Source organism: Podarcis liolepis (genome assembly GCF_965112155.1).
Source record: "Podarcis liolepis genome assembly, chromosome: 11".
Classification (NCBI taxonomy): domain Eukaryota; kingdom Metazoa; phylum Chordata; class Lepidosauria; order Squamata; family Lacertidae; genus Podarcis; species Podarcis liolepis.
The window spans coordinates 42,476,761-42,499,904 of NC_139565.1; the positions used below are offsets into that span (position 1 = coordinate 42,476,761).

Sequence of the window (23,144 nt, forward strand, 5' to 3'; positions counted from 1 at the left end):
CTGATTTAAAGCAATCAAACTTACAAAGCATACTATGTTTATTAATATAAATTCAGTAAGGTACCTAAAAAGGAACACGAGCAAATCCTACGATACAATAGTAAGAAAATATATAGGTTGAAGAACACTGATGGTTGCAGGCACTGCATAAACCACTAATTTTGCACTAATTTTTCTTTTCTTAAAAGGCTCAGCCAAAAGGATGCACCAAACCCCTCACTGCCCCCAAGTATGCATTCAGTAAAAAATACCTCAGGAGTCCAAAGCTGGTCAATCTGTGGCTCCTCAGGCTCAGTTGACAATTGTGTAATAGTTTGAGAAAAGCTCTTCTCCTGGTCCAATGTCTTGGAGAGCAATCAGAACGACACATCTCAGGGGCCTGCAGATTGCATAGTGGAGGAATTTCAGATACTATTATGCACATGCACTTATACATGCATAACACACACCAGATTTTCTTTCTTTAGGTTCCAATAAGTGAAGGTTTAAATATGTGACCTATTTGACAATAATGAGCTAGTCAAATTATCAAACTTAATACAATCTATGAGATTGTAACAAGTATTTGATTAAACTTCTCACCTCCGTATCTCATGACAGTAGTTTATGTTTGGAAGATACTGTTTAAATTCTATAGGAAAATTTTCAGGTACGTCAAATTCCTGATAGCATACATTGGCTGCTTTATCTGATGAAAAAATAGGAGAGGAAAAATATTGAAAAAGATGAGATGCACTAATATTGGTGCAACTCACAGTTGATGTATCTTTTGGATTTATTTACATAAGTCATCACTCGCATTATTTGTTTATCATAACAGAAATCCTGTTCAGATGCTCTAAAACCGTTTATGTGGAGCATCCTCATTGATGTAGCCATGTGAATGAAGTAAATCCGACCTGACAATAAATATATGGAGATGTACCACTTCCCTCTATGTAAAAGATGGGTCCCCGCATTGACCCAAACTGCAGATTGGAAGCAACACTGGTAGCTTGGTAGCAGTGAGCCAGAAGTTAATCTCCCATAAAGTTGTATCCTTGGAGAACTCAACATGATGGTCTTTAAGGTGCCCAAATCTAGTCTAGGAAAAAGTCTGTTTCCTACTTACCAGGTGAGCAATTGTTAACATATTGCCCCACTGCCAGTGGATTCTGCAGACCAGTTGTAAGCCAAAATACATCACTCATTTTCAAAGGACCAATCTGATCTCTCTTGCTGCATGACCTGAAAAAAACGTAGAGTGTTAACTAGAAATCCCATTTTGACAGCTTCTTGAGCAATCATATCTTTTCAAAGCAAACACGTGTACATACACACCCCACAAATTAAATTCATTTGCTATGCTACTCATTACCCACATCCTATTCAGCACCCGTAAGTAGCAAATACAATTTGATCCTCTACAGAACTTGAGACATAGCAAATCAAACGCTGCCCATTCAGCTGAATACACAGCACATACGTTCCACTTCATATTCAGGAATGGTTGTCAAGCATCTGCCAGACTTTCATACATAGCTGATGGGCTGCATTTAACTTGGTGGGTCTTGCACATCCGAGCTATGTGCCTTCATTTTTGGTAACAAAGAAGGTTTTCGCTCATGTCTAAGGAAGGGCTGTGATGGCAAGGATGTTACTTTGCAGCAGATATTTGCAGATGCAAAGAATACCTGCCAGACATTTAATATTTAAATCATACTCTTAACAACCAAGAACTTGTGCTTATCCAGACAACCATTCCATTTGGTTGCAGCAGAGACTGAAATGGGGCAGCAAGGCCCACTCTTATCAGTTCTGCTGAGAAACTAGCATCATTTGACTCCTTTTCTCCCTTGACTGTAAATTAAGAGTTTATGTCTGATTTTGCTTGTTTTCCTCCTCCCTCCTTACCCCCTTTTCCTTTTGTGTCTTGTCTTTTAAACTGCAAGCTTGAGGGCAGGACTATCTTGTTTGTTATTGATCTTTTTCAAACCACTCTAGGTGCCTTTCCAGGGTAAACATGCTATAAATATATAGTACTGTGTGAATTTGTGGCACAAGCATCACACCTATATTACCTGTGTAAATCTGTGGAGTCCTTTCCAAAGCAAAAAAATTACCATAGATGAGACCAGCACATCAATAATTGACACATTATATTGTTAGTGAGTATTCAGAGAAGGAAGTGATTCTCACATCTGCAAGCAATGGATATAAATCAACATCAGCCATAAAAAGTAGTGCACAACCCACTACTTTGCCATTAGTTTGTTCAAATTTGTGCAGACATGAGCTTCTGCTTTTCTGTTAGCTTCCAAATTGTAAGTAAATATTGAGTCACGGAACAGTGGAATATTCTACAGTAAAAGTAGTACAGGTTTTGTCAAATATGGCTTTATGGACCCATCTTATTGGCAGATGTTCTCCCACCTTCAAGGTTAACTTCTTTCAAGTGTTTAAAAAAGTCACAGGGAAATAAGACAACCATTTGTACATACCCAATATCAAAGCTGTGCAACTGCAAAAAAAGGTTATGTTCTACGGCCAGAAAATAAATTCACCCCCAAATCTGTGGCTAACATTTTATTCCATATAAAATCCTGAAACAGACAACTTCCAAGTTCTTTGGTTTTACTTAAAACACTTTTAGAAAAGTACAACAAGTGAAACCTTGGGGCTGATATTTTTCTATTAAGGACCTACCTGTATATAACTTTTGATATTCCCTTGTCATTCCCATCAATAAGCACCCCATCTATACATCTAAATATAAATGGATTGCCAATGGACTGGAAAAATATGGGCTCATACTTTTCATAGACTGTGCCTGTGTGAGACAAAAGTGGCTATTTTAGATTCCAGCTAATCACAATCAACAAGATGGGCAGTCTCAAGCAATGCACAGAGTGGATCTAACCATTTTCTCACATACAAAAGACTGCAAATCACAAAACTTTAGCCTGATGTAAAGATCAAGCTTTCTGGGAAATACAACAGTGGGTGGGTGTAGAATTAGTACCATTAAAAAAAAAAAGATGACGAAACTTCAGTATCCAGGATGGCAAAATATTGCTTTCTTCCCCCACATGAACCAAATGTCCTTCTCTTTCCATCTGCTGGCCTGGATTTAGATATCTGCAAGAAAGACCCTTCCTGTGGTCCCAACAACAGACGTGGTCCATTGTGGCAGTTGACATTGGCTAGGACTCTGTGTGTGCAGGGATTTCACCTGTGGAGCTTCTTGCCTCTGGATGCATGGATCTCTCTTTTCTCGTAAGTTTAAAACATCTCCCCCCCCCCCATTTCATTCTTTCAGGCATTTTGGAAAGGAATGTACTGGTATAGTAGAATATTAATGGGTTTTTTAAATCTCCTTATGTTGTGGGTTAGGGTTTTGTGTTTGATTTGTTTATTTTGAACCTTCCTGGGATCCAGCAGGATGAAGGGTGGTCTAAAACCCTAGGAAATACATTTATGGTTAAATAGCAATTTGAAACCAGATTCATACAGTCCAAGTTTAAGAGTAACTACTACATTGCTCTCTCTCGCTCTCTTTCTTACACCTGAAGGAGCGTCTCCACCCCCATCATTCTGCCCAGACACTGAGGTCCAGCTCCGAGGGCCTTCTGGTGGTTCCCTCACTGCGAGATGTGAGGTTACAGGGAACCAGGCAGAGGGCCTTCTCAGTAGTGGCGCCCGCCCTGTGGAACACCCTCCCATCAGATGTCAAGGAAATAAACAACTATCTGACTTTTAGAAGACACCGGAAGGCAGCCCTGTTTAGAGAAGTTTTTAATAACTGGTGTTTTAATGTACTTTTAATCATTGTTGGAAGCTGCCCAGAGTGGCTGGGGAAACCCAGCCAGATGGACGGGGTATAAATAATAAATAATAATAATAATTACTACTACTACTACTACAGTGGTACCTTGGTACCATGGGTTAAGTACTTAATTCGTTCCGGAGGTCCGCTCTTAACCTGAAACTGTTGTTAACCTGAAGCACCACTTTAGCTAATGGGGCCTCCTGCTGCTGTGCCGCCAGAGCACAATTTCTGTTCTCATCCTGAAGCAAAGTTCTTAACCCAAGGTACTATTTCTGGGTTAGCGGAGTCTGTAACCTGAAGCGTATGTAACCCGAGGTACCACTGTATTATTATTACTATAAATACTAATTTTAGGGCATGATATCTGGGGGCAAATGAGTCTTTTCTGACAGGCCTCTTGAGCTTTAAATGGGTTCAGAAGAGCAGAACAAAAAGTGTAACTTTTTCCAGCATGGAGGTGCTTGAATGTCCCTTGCTGAATGTCATCCTGGCATGCAGCTATAAATGACAGAGTGGCCCATAGCTGTCAACGTTTCCCTTTTTTAAAGGGAAATTCCCTTATTCCAAATAGGATTCCTCGCCAGCATGCCTTGTCATAAATAAGGTGACAACTTTACACAGACTGAAACTAAACTGCTAGAAACAGGCATTAAAGAGGAACAGGGCTCCTGTAGCTTTGATAGTGTGTAAAAGAGGGAATTTCAACTGTCCTCTTTTCCATCTGGTCAACCCAACAGTTCTGAATAAAAGTTTCAAAGCTTTCTGGCTCAGGTTTGCCAGATTGCCTCATGGATTAAATGGTTTCTTCTCAATCACAGAACATAGAAATCCTCTTCTATTTCAGAACAGCACTGCCCTAAGGATTCTCAGTGATCAGCCACAGCTCAGTGGCAAAATGCATGTCGCATGCAAAAGCTCCTAGATTCAATCCGTGAGAGCCCTCTGCTGAGACCCTGGGGAGTTGCAGTCAGTCAGTGGCTGCATTGCCATGTAACGCTCATCCATAAGTATGGTCTGTTAAACCATTATGCGAAGAAAGCTGGCTTCAGTTGTGGTTTGTCTGAACTAACACTAAGCCAGCCACTCCACGTTTTGCTTCCTCAATGAAGGAAAAGAGGCACGAACTAGGAGTATTTGGCCAGCATGCAGCTTGTGCAGGATGTTTTAACAAACAATACTTTTATGGTTCAGCATGACATGCAAACACAGTCAATTACGATAACACTGATTAAGACGGGCTAATGGTCTGAGTCAGCAAAAAATGACATAATGTGTTTATGTATTTGTAAATACATTCTTTCCATACCAGGATACATAGATACAACTGCTCCTTTGGGAACGAAACCTTTCGTTACAAAGACTCCTGTTCCAGCAGAAATAAGTGAGCTGTGCCTTCGAGTAACGCTGAATCCTAAAGTGTGAAGGAGAACGTCTTCTGGATTGAAGATGATTTGATTCTGACGGCTGTCATCAATTGTTTGGTTTGTCTCAGGCTGAGCTTTCTGCAGGTCCAGGTATTTAGATTTAACTTTTGGAAGAAAGCTAAGAAGAAATGTTTGTCTCCTCAAGTCGTTTACAAATAAAGCTGTGAAAGTTTTCAGGAGTGTTTGAAGTACATCTTCATCAGAAACCATTTTGTCTTTAGAGCCTTCTGGTACAAACCGCAGAGTTCTGCAACAGTCCAATAAACAACAGAACTGAGACATTTTGGAATGTTGTAAATGAGAGTTTGGAAACTGTAGCAAACACTACTTGCTTGCTTTTCAAACTGTTTCAAACCACTTACAGTTCTGTTAAAAACCATGGCCATCTTCTATATTTAAAAGTCGTGCATATTTTTGATTAAATGTGCTAGACATGAAGATTGCGCTATATTTCTAGATTGGCTGTACATACACTGATTTCTCTGTGTCCCAAGAGGCTGATTGGTTGGCATGGATCACTGTTCCTGGTTGCCTTGGAAGTAGTTTAAGGAAGTAGCAGTAGAGAATCAGTCCTACTGACAGCACAATTGAAATGGGAAAGGAAAGGAAGCGCTAACTGTCTAGCTAATTCTTATGTATAAGACTCTACTGAGGAATGGCCAAAGGAGATGATAAAGTACAGGTGTTTTTCCACACTACATGAAACTGATTCTTCTAATGAGAAGAATCTGTAGGTTCTTTTTCTTTTAAGCAAAAGGTGAAATCTCTCCTAAATTAAGACAACTGAAATAACAGAATAATAAATGTTCCTTGCATGAATACAAGGCTGTGATTCATTGGAAGAGCTGCACTGAGATCATTAAACCACAAGTATTCAGCTTGCGATTTTATTAGTTCCACCAGAGAGCCAAGAATCAATTTAATCCTTTATTCATTCCATGCATCTGCTCATTATTACAGAAATTAGAGAGGGGGAAAAGACCAATTACACCTAATCCACACTGTACTGAAAGAAAAATAGCTCCCTATATGATATATTCACAAATATTTCACTTCTAGTTCTAATTGCTTATTTCCCTTGAGAAACTAGTTCATAGCCTCTTTGAATGGGATGTCTTCATCCATCATATATATGGGGTCTTGAGGGGCACAACAAAATTCCTATTGGGTAAATTGTCTGGGGTTTTTTTTTGGAAGAAAGCTTAAATGAGAACATTTAGCTCTGTTGGTGGAATGAGAGAAATACATTGAAAAATGAAGTTTTATACAAAACGCAGTTAATCCAGCTATTTAATTATCAGCCCATCAGATTATATTATTTAAAATGTAGTAAAGCTGTTGTTTCAACTGCTCACAAAGCATGACTGAAACCTTCCATCTGCAAATGTCAGCAGAATTTTTTGCTATGTTTTGGCTCCCTGTTTCTTTTTCTGCATTATACAACACTGCAGAATGAAATTACCGTATTTTTCTGTGTATAAGAATAGGTTTCCCCCCTTAAAAATAATGTCCAAAATTTGGGGGTGTCTTATACACAGATAGATCTCCCCCCATTTTCTTAAATCGGAGTCCCCCAAAATAGGGGTGTCTTATACATGGGGGTGTCTTATAGACAGAAAAATATGTTATGTCACAGAAATGCTCATTTTAAGGTTGCCAAATGACCAGAAATTCCGCCTGGTCTGCTGTCCAGCCCTTAACTTCTGCAGACATTCACAAGTGAAGCTTTTCATGGTACAGAGATAATAATCATTGCTTCACTAACATCTGCAGACCAAACTGCAGCACATAAGGTAGAAGGTGCTAAAAGCAACATATGCAAGATTACCCACAGAACGCAAGAGACCTCAGCACTACCCAATCCAAACAACAGACAGCACGGAACTTCTATGACAAACTCTTGCTTCTCTAACTGCTGCTAAACTGACGTGGTTCTAGTGGCTTTCAAGGTGTTGACCATGATAATATGCTCCAACTGGGCTGATTTACCAAGGGACAGTCTCTTTTACCCCATAATAAATGTCTCTGGCAAGGGACGTGGGTGGCGCTGTGGGTTAAACCACAGAGCCTAGGACTTGCCAATCAGAAGGTTCAAATCCCCATGACGGGGTGAGCTCCTGTTGCTCGGTCCCTGCTCCTGGCCACCTAGCAGTTTGAAAGCACGTCAAAGTGCAAGTAGATAAATAGGCATTGCTCCGGCAGGAAGGTAAACGGCATTTCCGTGTGCTGCTCTGGTTCTCCAGAAGCGGCTTAGTCATGCTGGCCACGTGACCCGGAAGCTGTACGCCAGCTCCCTCGGCCAGTAAAGCGAGATGAGCGCCGCAACCCCAGAGTCGGCCATGACTGGACCTGATGGTCAGGGGTCCCTTTACCTTTAAAGGTCTCTGGTAAAGCAGTTACTACATATAGACTTTAAAGGATGCCTTTTTTTAAAAAAAAATGTGTACATATGTCCAATCGAGTTCATTTTTTAACTATTCTGTAGAAGTTAAACCTCTGAACAGTCAGGACGCATCTTAACCCTAGCACACGTGCACATGAAGGCTAATACAAAATGTCAACACACTGCTTCACTTGCACCAACACCACACCACCCAACAGGAAATGCTGCGGAAGGCATTTGCAGGCATCCTTGGGCAGCCCCCACTGCTGATGCCTGCCCTCATGCCTCATGGGAAGCGATTCACTATGGAAAGTATGACTTATTATTACTTCTTCTTCTACTAGTAGTAGTAGTACTCCAAGTCCAAGCAACATTAGGTGCCTAGGTCAAGCCACCATTATAACTGAACCACAAACCCTCCAAACGTAGTCCCATCCTGCGAAATTTAGACGCCCATTTGACCAAGCTGCCTAGCGCCGGTGCAAACCCCAGAAGAACAATCCCACATAGCCTAAAGGAGCTGCTTGCGGGTCAGTGGGGAAGGGTAACCGCTTCTTAGGGCAGCTCAGAGGATGGGTCAGCTACGCGGATTTCCGCAGGCATGCCAGCAGCAGTCCCCACAGTGGCCATTGCCGCCAGGGATCCGCGTTGCTTTGGCCCCGGCTGCGGAAGAACCCTGCACGCGCGCCCTCGCATCCTCACGTGCAAAAGTTCGCCCCGAGTTCGCCAACGCGAACGCCGCCCTTGTACTCCACGTGAAAAGGCTGGTTTCGCGGGAACACCGCCGAACTTCTGGCTTTACTTTTTTGCCACAAGTGGCAGAGAGACCTCTCGGTCGCCTCCTTCTCCCGCTCCGCCCTGAATGGAGACCCGGCGGGACGGAGGGCGAGAGAGGAAGAGCCCCGCCGCCGCCGCCGCCTTCACCTGCGCTTGTGGCCGAGGTTGAGCGCGATCCAGGGCACGAAGCGGTACTTGTAGGCCTGCCAGCGCCTCCGCAGAGCCCTCAGCATGGCGGCGGGGGTCTCTTTCCCCGGGGAAGAGCCGGGCTCGGGTTCTTGCTTGGTCGCAGAAAGGGCGGCGGAAAGGCGAGGGAGGGCGCCTGCTGCCTGGCCGCCGCCGCAGCTGCTCCTCCTCCCCGAGGTCAAGCGGCGCAGCTCCCTCCAATCGTCGTCGGCAGGCGAAAGTATACGGTAACTCCAAGGAGCCTGCCTTCACACGCGTGTCTCCTGACCCGCCTCGCAACGCGTCTGCGAGCTGATTATAACCCCACCGGACTCTCTGGCATGCGCTTGCTTTGTTTATTTCCTGCAACGGATGGGCCAAAGTAAATTCGGGCGTCAGGAGGAGTTTGCCTGTAATAGCTGCGCAAGCAGCCGCCGAAAACCTTATCAAGCGCGGATATGGAAGCAGCAGCAGCAGCAAACAACCAACCAACCATTCAGACGACACTCATTGAAGAGAGTTTGAATCCGCGGAGAGAAACCTGTCGGTGGAACCAAATGTACCCTGGGCGCAGTTTCGCAGGGGGACGTTTTAGGGAGACGGAGTTTACTTCCGCTTTAGGCGCTCAATCAGCCTCCTAATGCGCCTTATTCCATTAGCTTCCAAGGTGGGGATTTCTGGACAGTTCAGAAGGGCTCCCCCTTTCCTATTGGTCGCAGATTGGGGCAGCACCCTTGGGAGAGTAAGACCCACTGGACTTGTTATTCTCAAGCAAATGTGCCAATGGCTCGGACTGCACCTTGAAACCAGCGCAGTGGGGTTTTGGGGAAGTTTTAAAAGCCACGCGGGAACAGCATGTATAGCTGTCACATAGCTGTCAACGGTCCCTGCTCCTGCCAACCTAGCAGTTCGAAAGCACATCCAAGTGCAAGTAGATAAATAAGTACCACTCCGGTGGGAAGGTAAATGGCGTTTCCGTGTGCTGCTCTGGTTCGCCAGCTGTACGCTGGCTCCCTTGGCCAATAAAGCAAGATGAGTGCCACAACCCCAGAGTCAGCCATGACTGGACCTAGTGGTCAGGGGTCCCTTTACCTTTACCTTACCCTTATTCCAGCGCTGCTTCCTGCTGCTATCCCGGATTATTAGCTACCCCGTGGACTGTCCGCGGGACAGGTGAGGCTGCTGATCCCTTATTTTCAAATCTGAAAGTTGACAGCTATGATACACCACGGGTGGGGGAACTTGTGCTCAGCCAGCAGGATCTCCCAGGTCCTGATCCAGCTCACCAACCCCTGTACCACTCCCCCTTATGTGGCTGCTGGAAGATGGGCAGTGATGTGACGTCGCAGGTGGGGTGTAACCTTGTTATATTTTAATTGATATCTAAGGAGCTTCAGATGCCATTAACCATGGGATCCTCCTCAGGCTACTGAGATGAATATTGGGGACAGTTGTGGTTCTGGCCCTAACTCCAGGTTTGGTTTCAGTTTTCTTTTCCAGCCTGCTGCCAGTTGTCCCTGGTGTGTGTGCACATGCTGGAAAGTACTCTGTCATCCACAAGAAGCCTTTCGTAGCAGTCTTTAGATTTGGGGGAAGCGGTCAGTATTCTGGCAATACCCAGCTCTTTTTCTGTAACATCTGAATGAGGAGAGGCTGTGCAGCCCTGATGATGGGCTGGATTTGGACCAAAAAACCCGAGTCCAAATTATGGCAAACGGGGAAGTGCTGTGAGTGAGCAGTCCCAAAGTCTGGATTATTCCTGCTTTGGACAGTATCATACTCCTCCTAAAGGTCTGTAGGCTGATAAGACAGCTGTGTGTTTCTGGACCAGGATGGCTTGGCCACTGTTCTCCATGTGCTGCTAACTGCTAGAATGGATTACTGCAATGCCCTCTGTGAGGTTGACCTAGCAGCTGTAGCTAGTGCAAACTGCAGTCGTTTCAACAGCTCCCTGGAGAAGAATACCACCACATTATGCTGCTGTTGAAAGAATTAACACTGGCTGCCAATTAGGTACCAGTTCTAAGTGTTTGTACTGGTTTACAAAGCCCTATACAGATTGGGACCAGGACACCTAAAAGAACCTCATACCTTATATACCCATCCAATCACTGCACTCTGCAGGATAGGACCTGCAGACACCATCTCATTAAGTAAGGTCCATTCTATACCTTGTACAAATCAGGTTTTTATTGTAGCAGCACCTACCATTTGAAATCCTCTCTTTGCTTATCAGGTGAACACTGTTGTTGATGCTTGTTGGGCTATCTTTTTTCAACAAGCCTTTTCAATGGATTGTTTAATCTTGTTTTTTAAGTAATCATTACAAGAAAAACTTTGTTCCAATACACACAATGATGTATTATGTATAAATGGTGTTATAGTTCATATGATGGGAGTGCACATCAGGTTTTGCCGCATCACCCTCCATGAATTCAAAAGAATACTCTGCAGTCCTCAGTGCACTATTCATGATCCTATGTGCTGGGTATTCCCTAGGCAGGTATATCTAAGGAATCCACTACTGTGTGTTGAGTGGCAAAAAGAGATAGCATGCCGCTCAGTCTAGTGGAGGATCTAGCTCTCAACTGGTTTATGTTCTCTTCTGGTCTGCCTAGTGAGTCTTTTAAAAGCATTTTAAATAGATTGTTAAGCAGCTGTAAGCAACGTTCCAGTAGTTCTATTGTATAACAATTCACCAGATCCCAATTCGGTGTCCCAGAATGTTTAATCTGGCAGCATAACAATGACTGTGGGTACAAATAGCTGTTGTGGAACCCTAATTCAATGAACAAGAGATATTATAAAAAATATGCTTAGTAAATTGTGCCCTTAAGGTTTACACAGACAATGAGTATAATGAAGGAGAATCAGAACTGAGCAAGATAGCTCCCTTGAGCTTGCCTATTGTGAAGTGTTCATGCTGCCAAGAAATAGAGTAGAAAGGGATTAAAAGACTTATTTACAGGCATTTTTCAAACTATATAAAAGCTGGCTTTAAAACCTTGTGTTTGATTGCTGACTATATTGTAAGGAAAATACATGTGTACATGAATGCCAATGTATTTGTTAAACTCAGTTCATTACCATAAAGGAGGGCAGCTTTTGTCCAAAATCTTTTATTTACTATAAAGACAAAACCACCAAAATAGGTACAAATTATACTATAAAATTGGTTCAAAGGGGTAAAAACTTTAATTAAAATATCTTGATATATTTAAAATAACAAAGGATATAATGAAGCCAAATTTTCTTAACCTAGAGATCTTTAAAATTTACTTGCACAGTAAGGTGCTAATAGAAGTTAGCCCTTAAGCCCTGGAAGTCTTAGGAAATCAGTCACATAGCAAATATAATTTCAATGTGAAAGTGAACTTTGGTAGAAGAAAATCTATAGGACACCTGAGGTAGTAGAAACTGGAATAAACAGCAGTAGACGTTATTTACAACTTAGGTACCAAATAACATTAAGAACACAAAAATAATTACACAATACAATTTTCAGTCCAGCTTTGATCCAAATAAAATAAGATTACATCACATCTGCATTAAAAAAACCCCACAATTATCAGCAAGCTGAGGGAAATGCAAACAAACTCAGACAATGCTTTTAGACACCTAGAGGCAGCCTGAATTTGATATGTGGTAGACATGGTGATCTAGAAAGGTAATACTGATTAGCTGAGGTTCATCAGTTTATACAATTGACGATTTTGTCAGAAACTGCATCAATCTGACAACTGATCTTCCAGTACATGAATTGGCAAGAGCGCATCCTTTAAAGCTTGCACAGAAGAGACTTGGAAACAATCTGATCAGAGTAAATTCTAAACTGTCAAGAAACAGAAGTCAAATACAAATACAGAGCTACCAAACTTCACATTTCGATTTTTTTAACTCTTCAAAGCCTGTCAATCTTCAAAAAGCAAAGGAAGGTAATGCTTTAAGAAAAATGCACATCCACATTTAATGACATTGCTTTTATTTAACGCTAGCATGATCACTGCTGTAAACCTCACTTGTTTTGTTTCCAATCAGTGAGTCGTACATTGTCAATAATGTACAGTACTATAGCTTATTTAGTTTGTCCTGAGTCTTTGAGCATAACCAATTTCTGGTCATTTATTCAACTGGCTTCTGAAGAGTTAAAACTTGAACAGTTATTAAAACAAACTGATTATAAACACAACCAGTATTTTATTTCAAAAAGACTGACCAAAAGCAAAAGAGTAGCTGCCATTTTCCTTCAGTAATCCATTCATCAAAATCTAAAAGCCTGCCCTTAAAAACCATCATGAAACAATTAAAAATCTTTGCTAAAAAGTAGTTTTGCACTCTTGTTGAAGAATTTTCTCACATTATACTTGTGGGTTATATTTTTCAAGTCCAAGCACATTATTTTTTTCTGAAAAACTCTTTTTTTTTTTAAAGAGCTTAAGTGATTTTCTTTTCCTTTTTAAAATATTGCCAAATTACATATTTATCAATTGCAACTGTAAACAGATGATGCATGGTAGAAGCAAAACAGCAGGCAAATTCAACAATGGTGGACATGAACACAGTGGTAAATTGAGAGTAAGACTGGATTTTAATATTTGGCTCCCATCAAAGGTTGACTTAGAATGGAAGCTGGGTAGTGGTAGGCTTGACATAAAACTTTTCTACACAGCTTTACCATGAGAATTATTACATGAAAGAAAGGCTCCAAAACAGTTCATTTGACCCTTGGTTACAAATTCTGTTATCGAAAGTAATTGTGCATTTCCCCCTCCCAATGCTTCCCACTTAAAATACTGACTCAATGGCAGTATTTTATTCCAGATTTCAAACCAATCTGTATCACAGTCTTTTATAACAGGTTATCCAGCAATATTTAGCTTGAACCAAGTTCTAGCTACTATGGGCGTGTTTTAAAAAAATCACTTATTCCCTGAAGGATAAAATGAAAGCACAGAACTGTAACTTCCAATGGGATGTTACAAGGCTAGCAGTAAATGCACATTGAACCCAAATTGCCGTGGTCACTGACTTTTAGGAAGGCAAAATGTGGATTCAAAACTATCAACTGTTTTTTTCCTCCACTTAGAGAACATGGAAAATATAATGCACAGACACTGTACCTTCTTAATGATGAGTAACGAAAACAACCTAAATTGGGTTGTAGAGCCCATAACTGCTGATGTTTGCATGGTGTGAAATGGAAATGGGATTGCAGTTTTTAAATGGCTCCTGAGCCCCTCAGCTGCTAGTATTGCTGAAAAAGTGCTCCAAAATAATAAGAAAATTAAAAACCACTTCTTCCACTAAATAATCATGCAGATTTAAAAGAGGAATTGCTTTTTTGTTCACGAAGAGCCAGATCTTTGAGAAAGGCACAGTTTACATATTTCTGCAGTCTGTGAAATGTTGCATACTGAGCTTAGGTAAAGATCTCGATTTGTCAGTCACATACTTAATTACAGGTCCTCTACTGACCTCAAGTCCTCAAAAATGTATAGTTAAGGCCAGCAGAACAGTTAATACATACTGCCATGCAAAACTGCACAGGAAGACCAGCACTATATTCAGTAGCATCATGTTCAGTGTATCCCCACTTTTACATAACAAACTACCACGTAGTGCGGAAGACAGGGTGTTTCAGCAACTCCCTTGCTGGGGGTCTGTCCTGAGGTTGAAGCTCCAAACACCGAAGCGCCACATCCCTTAAGCCTGGAGAGAGATGCGGTGGGATTGATGGAGCTGTGGTTGCACTGGCAATCTACAATCAGAAGAGCAAACACAGGTTATGTTCAGGATTCCTTCTCGTAGGATATCCCTGGATGCAGACTAGAGCAAAACCTCTGCAAGACACTGGACTACAGGACATCTTGCTTACATTGCATGTAGTCTGGTTAGCATTGCTTACCATGTATTGTCTATCTTTTGCAGATTTTGTATTTCCCACCCATAGAACTTTAGGATTGGAGTTATTCCCCCAAATGTGTTTGTGTGTGCGTGTGTGTTTTGTAACTGCTTACTATCTTATTGCACACAGACACAATATCAAAACATAACGGTGGCAGAAGAAGCAAAAAAAAAAAACATTTAAAAAGTGTACAGCTTAGCACAGAATTTGTTACAATATCTGATCTGCAGGATTCCTAGAAAAAAAGAGTTGTCTTGTTCAATCAGGGCATTTGCCTTTTCAAATTGGTATAGTTGTGCAGTAACACTAAACCAACTGATGTAAACAACTAGCATAAACAAGATTCGCCTCTGTAGTTCACCTAGCTTACATTTAAGAGTTCTGCCAATATTCACTGCCCCTGAAGACTTTACTCAAATCTCTAAATTTTATTCTTTAATTTCTATAACACTGTTTCCAGTCTTTCTAGCTTCTTCATCCTTGTACATCATTTCAATGAATGGTCTTTCCAAAGACTGAAGTTGCTATTGAACAGTGTATGGTACTATTCAGATATGGATGACAGCAATAGGATCACTGGGTAGATCATGCACAGCAGGGTTTAGTAAGTTCTTGCTGAAGTCCCAATCACTGTCTATTTCTGATCCCTTATTTGCAGCTCTAAGTACAGTAATAAAACCAGTCCTAAACCTATGAAAAATTGAATCCTCAAAAATGTGCTCTCAAGACATTCCTTTGGCAGGACCATGCTAATGAATATACTGTACATATATGATATTCTTAATTAGGGCAAATTTCATAAGATGCACATATTACTTTTCAAACTAGGATATTTTCAAAATAGAATACATTGTCCTTTTAAAAGAACTTAAACAAGCATTTTTGGCAGCTCTAAATTTGTTTCAATGTTGTCTGTATGGTATAAGTTCCCAGTGGAATTGCTCCCACCTACAGGCTTTTTAGATAATTCTCCTACTTATTGCCTTACCTTAAATATCAAAGCAAGATGATTGGAATGTTTCTCTGCGTTCCAGGGGGGTTTAGCACAAGCCATTTCTATAATGGCACAACCAATGCTCCACACATCACAGCTCCTACCATACTGCTGGCCTCTTAACACCTGAAGAAGAAAGACAAGTTTAATTTCTATAAATCTTCTAGCAGCAGTATAGAAAGTATTTTAAGAATCTTCCGTGGTTAATAAAATGATAGTTTCAGCAGACACCTCTGTGTGGGATTATGGCAGGACTGACAATTTATTTGTTTAATTTCTATACTGCACGTCATCCAAGGAGCAAAGGGAGGTTTACCATATAAAAACAATATACATACAATAACAACAGGGAAAAAACACAGTCGCGCACACACAGTTTAAAAGGCCATAAATTTTTTAATTAGTCAAAGGCAGGCATAGGCAAACTCGGCCCTCCAGATGTTTTGGGACTACAACTCCCATCACCCCAAGCTAACAGGATCAGTGGTCAGGGATGATGGGAACTGTAGTCCCAAAACATCTGGAGGGCCGAGTTTGCCTATGCCTGGTCAGAGGTCTGGGAGAAGAGGAATGCTTTTGCCTGGTGCCTGAAGATATGTAACAAAGGCACCAGGCCTTGAGGAGAGCATTCCACAAGCATGGAGCCACCACAGAAAAGGCTCATTCTCGTGTTGCCAACCCTCGATCACAGGGTCTGGGTCAGTTGATATGGGAAGGGGTGGTCCTTGAGATATTGCAGTCCTGAGCCGTTTAAGGCTTCATAGGTCAAAACCAGCACTTTGATTTGGGCTTGGGAACTAACTGGCAGCTGGATCATGATTGGTGCTATATGCTTAAATTGTCTTGCCCTGGTGAGCAACCTGGCCGCTGAATTCTGCACCAGCAAAGTTTCTAAACCATCTTCAGAGGCAGCCCCATGTATTGCAGTAATCTAACCTAATCTAACCTGTTCTGCACAACATCCAGGTAGAAATAATAACTAGATACAGTGACAAAGAGCAATAACTAAGAGCAGTAACTAGATACAGACCCAAGGAGCAATTTTCCATGTTTCAGACCATTGGCTCAAATTTGCTACATTCTTGTTCAAGGGGGAGGGGAAAGGGGATATACTGCTGGCAGCAAACTCTTTTCTTAGTTTAAACTCACTACTTCAGAGATCCTGTCCTACTCAAGAGGTTCAAAATAAGGTGGTGGCAGACACAGAGATAGCATGGCATAGTTTGGTGCAGGCAACCTTGATCAAGTTGGCTTGATTTGAATAACCATAGTTGCTGTTATAGTCACATGTTTGCCAATCCAAGTAGTGGAACAAGGGAGTGTATAATCTTTTAAAAGGCAAGTAGGGCAAAACTACGCTGCTTTCTCTTGTCTGCATTGCACAGGATGCCTCTGTAGGTATTGCAGCTGAGCAAGCACATAGGCCAGTGATGTGGAGTAATGAACATACCAGCCAGAGCTGCAAGTTCAACATTTGGGGGGGTCACAGGTTCCCCTCTTCTGTCTTGAGATAATAATCAAGCAGTTTATCTTTTCCCAAAGTTGCCCCACTGAATTCTTACCTCGGGTGCCATAAATGCAATGGTCCCCAACAACTGTCCTTGAAACTCTCCAGCGCCAGTTCCTTTAGATGCCAACCTAGCTGCAGCTCCAAAATCCGCAATTCTTAACCTATGTCCTGTGCTGTCAATTAACAAGTTGGCACCTGTGAACGTAATAAGAAATTAATTTAGTTGCTGCTGTGGGTGGGTCTCTGTGAGGGAGACAGACAGACTTGGGTGAACACACATGGTAGAAACAAAAATTATTATCAATCAGAATACCAAAGATTTGGGTATTTTCTTCAGTGTACACAAGTAGCCTCCATTCAAAATTAGATAATGCCATATAACCAAAAATTGCAGCCTTTCTCCAAAAGTGACTTTCTCCCACCAAATATTAAAAAAACACCTGAAAGATTTCTGTCCCTGTAAACCAAACTCTGTTTTTTTTTCTAATGGAAGAGAAACAGGAGCAATATTTATCAACAGGTCTTGCAATACTGCTGTAGCAAGTTACATTTGGGTGTAGGTTTGGGTGTTCACCAAAATATATTTTTATCCTGCTTGCAAACAGTTTAGACATGAGAACAAAAACCACTGAGTAGACTATATCACCACCACCACCACCACCATTTCTTGTATTGATGTTTAATGTTTTCAGAACACAAAGAATATAAAGGCAAATCTTATGCTTGAAGAACCTTAAGGAGGACAGGAACCCCCAAATACAATTTTTTAAAAATAAAAGCCTTCATGTTCCAATTCCCCCAACTAGACACGTTAGCATTACATGTGTTCAATCATAAATCTATTCTATCTCGTTGTTGCATTAATCTCTGGATTTTTAACAGAAAAGTTTGCACAGAAATTTATATATCTTACAATACTGTATCTTTAAAAGTGCTTTTTAATAATTAAGTTATGGCTTTTGAGAGTTGAGAACTGCATCACAAAATCTGGAGAAGTGCAAAATCCAAAGGTAACAGAAGTCTTGGCACTCTTGAAGGAAACTGATTTTCTAGATCAGTTTTCCATTTCTATTGGGGTTTACACCCACTTTGGCACAGAAACTGCTTTGGTTACCCTGCATTGTGACTTATGTCAGGAGAGAGACAGGATGAATGTGTCCTTGTTAATTCTCCTTAGCCTCTCAGTGGCTTTTGGTACTATCAGCCATGGTATCCTTCTGTCTTCAGGTGCCCTTGAAGGAAACTGATTTTCTAGATCAGTTTTCCATTTCAATCAGGGTTTAGGCCCATTTGGGCACAGAAACTGCTTTGGTCACCCTGTATGATGACCTCTGCCAGGACAGGGATAATGTGTCCTCCTCAATTCTCCTCAGCTGCTCAGTGGCTTTCGATGCCATCAACCCAGACCTGCGATCATCGTTCTTCATGTGCCTCTCCCACAAGAGGTTAGGAGGGTGGCAACACAAGAACAGGACTTTTCTGCGGTGGTTCCCTGTTTGTGGAATGCTCTCCCCAGGGAGGCTTGCCTGATGCCTTCATTATATGCCTTTAGGCATCAGGTGAAAATGTTCCTCTCCATTGGCTGAGTAACATCCTATTTCCTTGTTGTTAATGAGGTATTGGTTTGTTTTGTTTCTGTTCCTGTTTTTTGTCTCTTTATATTTTGTTGGAAGCTGTTGAGAGTGGCTGGGGCAACCCAGTCAGATGGGCAGGGTATAAGAAATAAATTATTACTCTAGATTATTATTATGTATTATGCATTTTTATGCTGTGAACTGCAGGGTGGTATACAATTTTAATAAATAAACAATTACAGGTTATAATAACTATAGTAGCACTGTTCTTACCTTTGACATCTCTGTGAATTATCTGATTCTCATGAAGGTAAGCAAGGCCACGAAGCAACTGTTCTGTGTAGTTCGCAATCACAGAATCTTTGAAGGCTCCATATTTACTTAACAAATGAGCAACAGATCCCCCTGGAAGATGAGAGTTAACATTTTAGTTGCTAGTACACTGCTCATGAAAACAATCTGGATTTTACTGCCATTGAATTATTTTCAAAATTGGGTATACCAATGCAGACAAGTGAAATAGTTTTAAGCTCAACTTTCTGAATTTACTTTTAGGGTCCTAGTTGCTTAGACTTTCCTTTATCAGAAAGAGTGGCATGTACACGAAACATAGTATTGTATCATTGACATCCCACAATTTGGGTAAAGTTAATTTCAATTTAGAGAGATGGCAAAAGGGACAGACTTACAAATCTAGAGGCAAGTGGAGAGAGATGAATGCAGTTTGGGGGCACGCTTACCTGCCATCCATTCTATAAAGAGATTGTAATTGCTCTTCTCACACGTAGCACCCATCATTCGAATTATATTAGGGTGATTTAGATGACCCATCATTCTTATCTCTTCCCGCAGAGCTTCTACCACCTCTTCCTGCTCAGATGATGTATTCCTGACATATGTCACCTGCATCACACAAAGCCAGGTCAAATTTTGCTTCAACAATAGAGAATCGTATTGACATTGTTGTAACTGAAGCTGCACACAATGTTGAGCACCTTCAAGAAAGAGGTTCAACATAGGACAGGCTATCTGATTCTACCCACTATATGTTTCTGTTCTCTTGCTTTCTTCTTTCCCTTAAGCAACCGCAGGCAGCCACTTCACATGCGGAGAAAAATGGATTTTGGAGAAATGTATAAACTATGACATGGGAAGTGCAGTAAGAATGATAAACATTCTTGCTGAGCATGTATGTTTCCCACCTTCCTAAAGATTCTTCCCATGCAAGGGCGAGCGGGGGACTTAGTGTGTGCAGCTGCCTAGAATAAAAGCAATTTTCATTATCACTTCCTCCAATAGTCCAAGTCCTTTCCTATCTTAAGGCATTAAGTTGGGCAGAATATGTGTAAAAGAAACCAGTGTCAAAATTTTCAGAACTAACACAACTGAGGACAAATCTTTCTAGACCTCTGCACTACCTTGATTTTCTTTTCCGAATATTAAGTTAATGCTGACAAAACTTTCACGTCACAACAGAGGAACATTTACCTGTTTCACTGCCATTAACGTCCCAGTTCCAACATCCTGAGCTTGATAACATGAAGAAAAGGCACCAAGGCCGATTTGTTGACCTTTAAGCCATTCTATATCTTCCCTGTAATGGTGCTTTGCTTTGGTATGCCCAGGCAGCGTCTCTGGTGTCTGCAAATTAAACAAATAGCTGTCTATGAATCCATTAACACCCAATGTTATCCAAGAAAACGATAATTTTAAAAAAGGCACACATCCTAATAATTTCAAAACACAACGATTGTATCCAAGTTTCTTCAGGGCCATGGGGTACACAAATTCAGTACCTGTATAAAGGGTTTTGTTCAAATTCTAAAAACTAACCAGTCCTAATGTTTCACTTTCAAACTACTTGCTTAATAAAGTCTTACATTTGGAAATATCACCATGAGATATTTCTTACTGCAAAGACAAAAAAGTAACACACAAAAACAAATGGAGGGGGTAGGATAGTCTAAGAAACCTCTAGAGAACCACTGAAGAAACAATACTCTCCCAGTAGCAGATAATGAATAAAATTGCAAACTGTGTACCAGCAAGTAGATGATCTCTGTACAGTTTAGAATTGCTATTATATGTATGTTTGTCTTTTATTTCTTCAACAATTGTAGTGTTTGGTATACATCACAGGGGGGTTCCCTTGATAAAACATTTGTACCTTGCTGACTGGTGGAGGTTATTGTGGAAGGCTAGAGGACACGCCAGTTGGGAAGCAAGACAATTAACTTTATTGCCCCTCACCAAAAAGAACAGAACAGAAAAAGAAATCTTCTCAACTCCAAGTGTCACCTAAATCTAATGACTAAACCATGGAAGTGACAGTATCCACACAGAGATAACCAAATTAGCACAGAGTAAATACTGAATTCCTGTCTTAAAGCAATCTAATTCCACAGAGTGCAAAGGGAGTAGGAATGCAGACCTCAAGGCCTGGCATGCCTGTATTTCACCTCTGGGCAAGATAATGCCCACCAGACAGATTTCAGTCCTACTTCTATTTTGCATTTTGTATATTCAGTTGTGATTCCATGCATGATCAATTTGACCTCAAAGAGCACCCTTCCTTTCATTGCTACCCTAATTTCTTCTTTCAGCTCTAAGCGATAATTCAGTTAATACAACCCCTCCCCCTACATTCATTTAGGCTTGATGGTATCAGTAAACCCTACCCACCACATGCAAACAACATGCTATTCCCTATACCTATTTTCCCCAGTTCTAATATATAAACTAATGAAGTGACGTGCCTTAGAGCTTGGTATGGACAGGACACAGAACCCAGTTATAGTCGAAGTCCAAAGGAAGCCCATTCCTCCCCCCCCCCCCGGTAAATTGGCTGAAGGAAAAAGTGGCATGCATAGCCACCAAAATACGGTTGAGTTTTCCTTGAACCATTACGGTTTCATTTCAAAAGTGTTGCTCAGCTGATGGCAAAGCTTTTGTCAGTGGAATGGGAAAGGAAGTAATTTTCAGCTCCCCCCCCCCCCGCACATCTGGTTGAGAGCCCCGTACATCCAGCTTCTGGAGCAGGTTTAGCGGGCAATGGCTGAAAATGGCTTCCCTCCCCCTTCGGATGAATGGCATGGTTTGGAAGCAACCCACTGTGTCTTAAAGGGCAAAACTGTTTTTCCTTTGGTTTTCCAAATCAAATGCAAGAAATGCATTGTGCAACAGTAAATACAGGTAGACTAAGAAAATACAAAAGCCAGTGTACTCACATCCTGCTGAATGATTATGATATCTTCACCATTTTCAACCTGCAATTGAGGAACTACTGGAAGGGCATCCTGAGATGCTGACATTGCCATGGCAATAGCTAAAGCTTCCTCTTCTTCAGCTTCCATCTTTTCCTTGCATTTCTGATTATGGTTCACATCATCTTTGTATGTGTTGTCATTTTCCGCGCGCTCAGGAGACAGAACCGCCACTTCAGATTTGAACGTGACTGTTCCATCACTCGCTGGCATCGAAGCCTCAAGTAAGTCCTCCATACTGGAATTGAGTTCTGTATTAATATCCAGCTGGCTACGTTTTTCTTCCACAGGGGTGAAGACAGTCTCTTCACTTGGTATGACTGCACTATTATTGCTACTACTATTGCTATCACACTGTGATATATCATTTAAATTAAGCGTCATGCTGTTTTTGGAGGCCTCCCCCTGCTTGTTCATTTCACATGGAGTAGGTCGAGATGGCTTTGGCCGGTGTATATGACTGAATGGCAAAGGCCGGGCCTGTGTAAAGACAGGAGATAGTTTTTCTGATTCTTTATGTTCAGCACAGTTTCTTTGAATCTGGAGAGAAAGCTTCCGTTGCGTTTGAGGAGAAGCAGAGGGCATTTTGCAGGGAACAAATCCCTGAGGTCTGAGTTTAGAAACATCAGCGCCTGCGGGTACGGATGGCGTAGTGGGGGACGACAAAGTTGGGAATACGGACTGGGAATGACAGGATGAGAGAGAAGAGTTCAAGCACTGACCATGGGGTCTGCCTTTCATTTGAACGGCTGGTTTTGGTTGCTCCATTGTTCCTGAAGAAACAGAAAGTCCCAGAGACATACCAGCCACCATGTCAGAAATGTCCTCTGGACTGGCACTTGGTTTTTTGTCACCCACACCTTTCCCACTTTTCCCTGATAACTGAATCGTGTTATTTGGAGTATTGCTCTCTGTGGACTCTGGAGAGTTATCAGGAACTGGTGGCTGTGCAAATTCGCGCCTGCATTCGCCGGAATGCATCTCCTCCATACCGAGCTGGATGGCTTCTGCAATTTCCATTTCATCTGCTATAGCCATCAACCGCCGGCGCATCCTTGTGTAATGCGTTGAGCTCGTCATACTCAACATTTCTAACAGTTTAACAAACACGTGCGGTACTCTTGCAACCATTCTGGCAGCACTTAAAAATACCCTCCGTGACAATTTGCCAACCATTGAGTGGGAGTTGTCAATTGACTGCAGAGCAAAGTTCAGCAGTGACAGCAGCTTTTTGTACCTAGAAGTAAACACAAAGCACAGTTAATGTCTCTGCATCAAAAAAATAAAGCGTACCAAGCATTGAAAGCAGCAAGTCAACTGTGGTATAGTTGACAAAAAGTG

General features: G+C 41.6%; 2 protein-coding genes across 8 annotated transcripts in view; both read right to left on the reverse strand.

The window, feature by feature from the left end:
- The window catches only part of SETD9 (SET domain containing 9), an 11,238-nt gene extending 1,760 nt beyond the window's left edge, over positions 1–9,478 (reverse strand). Inside the window, exons 1-6 of one of the 3 annotated variants that reach the window (XM_083466241.1) lie at positions 8,540–9,476; positions 5,115–5,479; positions 2,686–2,809; positions 1,112–1,227; positions 583–688; positions 252–379 (exon numbers count right to left, since the gene is read on the reverse strand). In XM_083466241.1, coding sequence (XP_083322367.1) covers positions 292–379; positions 583–688; positions 1,112–1,227; positions 2,686–2,809; positions 5,115–5,479; positions 8,540–8,625 — 885 coding nt within the window. In that variant the 5' untranslated portion in view covers positions 8,626–9,476 and the 3' untranslated portion in view covers positions 252–291. Of the gene's footprint in view, positions 1–251; positions 380–582; positions 689–1,111; positions 1,228–2,685; positions 2,810–5,114; positions 5,480–8,317; positions 8,416–8,539 lie in introns of those variants that run through there. The other 2 variants (XM_083466243.1, XM_083466242.1) reach the window with 2 other exon arrangements.
- A 2,182-nt stretch (positions 9,479–11,660) lies between these two features.
- The window catches only part of MAP3K1 (mitogen-activated protein kinase kinase kinase 1), a 60,549-nt gene continuing 49,065 nt past the window's right edge, over positions 11,661–23,144 (reverse strand). For all 5 annotated transcript variants that reach the window (XM_083465690.1, XM_083465693.1, XM_083465692.1 and 2 more), the window contains 7 exons: positions 21,768–23,040; positions 20,029–20,181; positions 19,281–19,443; positions 18,814–18,945; positions 17,019–17,161; positions 15,451–15,582; positions 11,661–14,315 (listed from right to left, as the gene is read on the reverse strand). In XM_083465690.1, the coding sequence (XP_083321816.1) occupies positions 14,166–14,315; positions 15,451–15,582; positions 17,019–17,161; positions 18,814–18,945; positions 19,281–19,443; positions 20,029–20,181; positions 21,768–23,040 (2,146 nt within the window). In that variant the 3' untranslated portion in view covers positions 11,661–14,165. The remainder of the gene's footprint in view (positions 14,316–15,450; positions 15,583–17,018; positions 17,162–18,813; positions 18,946–19,280; positions 19,444–20,028; positions 20,182–21,767; positions 23,041–23,144) is intronic.